This window comes from Trypanosoma rangeli (assembly GCF_003719475.1).
Source record: "Trypanosoma rangeli strain AM80 chromosome Unknown Tra_15.4_contig_00275, whole genome shotgun sequence".
Classification (NCBI taxonomy): Eukaryota; Euglenozoa; class Kinetoplastea; order Trypanosomatida; family Trypanosomatidae; genus Trypanosoma; species Trypanosoma rangeli.
Window position 1 is genome coordinate 22,343 of NW_021706021.1, and position 3,174 is coordinate 25,516.

Here is a 3,174-nt window from a genome sequence, read left to right on the forward strand (position 1 = left end):
CAGGGAGGATTGGGGGCACCCAAAGGAGAAAAAGAAACAAGCAACAACAAAAAAGAGTAGAACCAAGACCTCTGCATCCCCAGCCTCACGCCCATTGTCTTTATATATATATATATATATTCCCACATAACTTCATGTATAGATCTCGTCAAAAATTGTCAAACGCCGTGAAGGCAACAACTAGAAATGTCCCACGCCAGGTCACACACACACACACACACACATAGTTTCATTTGCCACGACACACTCAATCTCAAATAGATGGCGTCAGACCAGAGACGCCTGCTGGTGTTGTGTCTGCTGCGTTTGGTCCTTCCGCGCCATGTAAAGTGTCTGCGCCTCGTCGTCGCAACTTTCAAAGGCAGATGCGGGAAGGTGACGCGCCCACGGACGCTGGGACACCTCCTCCGGCGAGACGGAGACACCCCATTCCTCCACCCGCATGAGTGCCTGGCCGTGGCGCAGGGCCTCCGCATAGCCTGGGCCGCCCGCGCCATTCCTTGCCTTCCGCTGCCACGTACTAGAGGAATTGAAGTAGCTGGTGAGGTCATTGGTACCCAACACGTACTGAGCACCATCCCACAGTTTCAGCGGGTAGGGGTATGTCTTACCCACCCTCACACCATGCATGGCTTGCATCCGCGGTGTAAGAACGTGTGGCCTGTGGATGTAGACAGGCGGAATCTTACTCAGCAGCGGCAGCCACTTCTTCACGTAGATACCCGACTGATCGTGGTGGTGGGCGAGCCAGTGAACACTACGAACAGGTTCACCAAAGTCGTCCAAGAGAAGCTCGCTAAAGTAGGCAAAGTTGCAGTAGCACAAAAACGGATCATAGTCAAGTGAGCAACGCTCCATCCACTCCGCCCCCAGGCGCCAGTCTTGTCCGTAGCCGCGTGTGAGCAGCCAGGCCAACGCCTGCCGCCCCTCGTGGGCGAGAAAGCCCGTTGTCAGCAGCTCCCGCATTGCCGCGTCTGCGAACGGCACGCCTGTTAGTCCTGCACACCACTTCTGAACAATTTTTTCATCATGGCGCCAGTCTGGAATGTTGTCGGTGTGTTCAGGCCGTGGGCCGTATGGGAAGAATAGCTGCGGCCCGTATCGTAAACCCATCCAATGCCAGTAATCGCGTCGGCTCAGCCGAAGCAGAGCCTCACGGTATTGCATCTGAACAAAATTATCACGCACATTTTCGTTGGCATAGCTTCGCAGCATCTCGTAGAAACGTCGCGGTGAGAGCGACCCGTTTGAGAGGTACGGTGACACCCGTGAAAGACGTTGCGAGTACATCTTCACATTTGTACGGTGCACGCGGCCGTAGCGCAGGAGCGACGTCACGCCGCCGCCTGCAAGCCAATCCTCCACGCGCTCAATAGCCGCGTCTTCTCCGGGCGTATGTGAAGATTGCGTCGCGATGACTTCCTCCACCGCAAAGGCCTCAGGGTTGCCGTAGCCAAGTTGCTCCAAACTTGGAATGCCGCCGCGGTATGGCGGTGGGCACGCCAAACCACTCTGCTCCGCCGCAGATGGGAGCAGCTCGTGCCGCGTTGGTAGTGACAATAGCCGTGCAATGTAGCGGTCGTACGGCTTTGTCGGGCGAATAGTTGCGACAGTCACATCATCGTGGTACCAGCGCTCACCCTCGGCCATGGCAGACACCGGCACAGGTAGGTCATCGATGTGCACCAAGGTTGTCTGCCAGACGCTATGTGGGACGGGCAAGACCGCCCTCGCCCTCGTCACCCTCTCACCCTCCTCGGGGCTGTCGTACGGGTGGCGTACGGCTGCGTCATGCCTTTTTGACCGGAGGCCCGTCGCAGCGTCGCGGCTCACCCATTGGCGGCTTTTAATCGAGGCCATGATGGCGTCGTGCACATGCTTTTCATGCGGGGTGTACTGTGTCGTGAGGAACACGTCGGTGGCACCGCATTCCACGGCGAGGCGAGGGACATGTTCTTCGGGCCGCCCACAGCGAATAAGGAGCGGTACGTGTAGCTCCTCCTCCAGTTTCTCCCGCAACCTGGAAAGAGTCTCAAGGAAAAACCGTGCCCGCATGGGACTCTGCCGGAAGTACCCTCCGACTGCGCTCGGTTGTGCAAAGACGCGGTAGTCGACGACAACGACGGCGACTACCGGCAGGCCACCCGCTGCTTCCGCCCGCACGGCAGCCAACGCCAGTGTGTAGTTGTCATGTACCCGCATGTCATTCGCGGCAAAAACAACCATGACGCACGATGAAAGCGTTGGTGTGGCAGCCACAGGTAGCCGTGCCTCCAATGGGGTTGGCGCTGACAAGTAAAGGGCGTCCTGCCGCGAAAGGTAACTGCAGGGGGAGATCATTGTGGCCACCCAACTTTCGGACGCCGGCGTCACCGTGGCAATCGCCCTCTCGCTGCCCAAGCGGCACTTCTCTTGGCCACCCTCCTGTTCAAGGTGCTCTGGCAGCATCAAAATCGCACTCTCCCCATGCAGCGCTTCATCTGCAACCGCCATCGCTAGCTCCTGCGTGTCAAGAGCACAGTCACTCACAAGGTGTCCCGAGGTAGACACGGGTAACAGCCGCACCGCGGGCGATGGTAGTTGTGAAGGTGGCACCTTCCCTTCCGCTGACGCCTCATGCGCTGCATCATCAAGCGATGCAGCGAGAGCGGCTGCGTCCAACACGGGGGCCAGCGGAGACGGCACACCCTCAGCGGTGGTGGGAGAGACGCTCGTAACGGCAGCTCGCTTTTGTACGTAGGCGTTGCTGTAAAAGTCTGCTCGGTAGCAGCGGTGGGCGGTGACGGTGACGGTGGCGTAGGCGTAGCCCGGCGGCCCGGCGTGAAGGGCTGCTGCAGTACGCCTCGGGACTCGTCGCACCATCGCCACGTGCCTTAAGCGCGACCGACAAAACATGGACGCCAATAAGCGGGATGGCGGCCTATTCCCCTCCCTGCGGCGTACACACTTGCACATGGCCGCGGCATTACGTGAAGGAGGAAAGGAGAGAAGGAAGAAAAATCCGCGACCGAGAGTCAAATAATAATAATAAATGATTCACGCACTCACATAAAAAAAAAACACACACACACAAAACAAAAACTGATGACGAAAATACACCACATGACACCGGGGGCGCAGAAGCGGGAAGAAGCGAAAGTGAGCAACACACTAAACGACGTCACCTCCCCCCCC

General features: G+C 58.0%; 1 protein-coding gene across 1 annotated transcript, besides 2 other annotated features; it reads right to left on the bottom strand.

Annotated features, from left to right (window-relative positions):
- Window positions 1-101: 101 nt before the first annotated feature.
- Window positions 102-120: a microsatellite.
- An 82-nt stretch (window positions 121-202) lies between these two features.
- Window positions 203-224: a microsatellite.
- Window positions 225-267: 43 nt separating this feature from the next.
- Window positions 268-2,895, bottom strand: TraAM80_07032 (putative DNA photolyase; the record flags this gene model as incomplete). Its single annotated transcript, XM_029383846.1, has 1 exon — window positions 268-2,895. The coding sequence occupies one exon, from the start codon at window positions 2,893-2,895 to the stop codon at window positions 268-270; it is 2,628 nt and encodes an 875-aa protein (XP_029236300.1).
- Window positions 2,896-3,174: the final 279 nt, after the last annotated feature.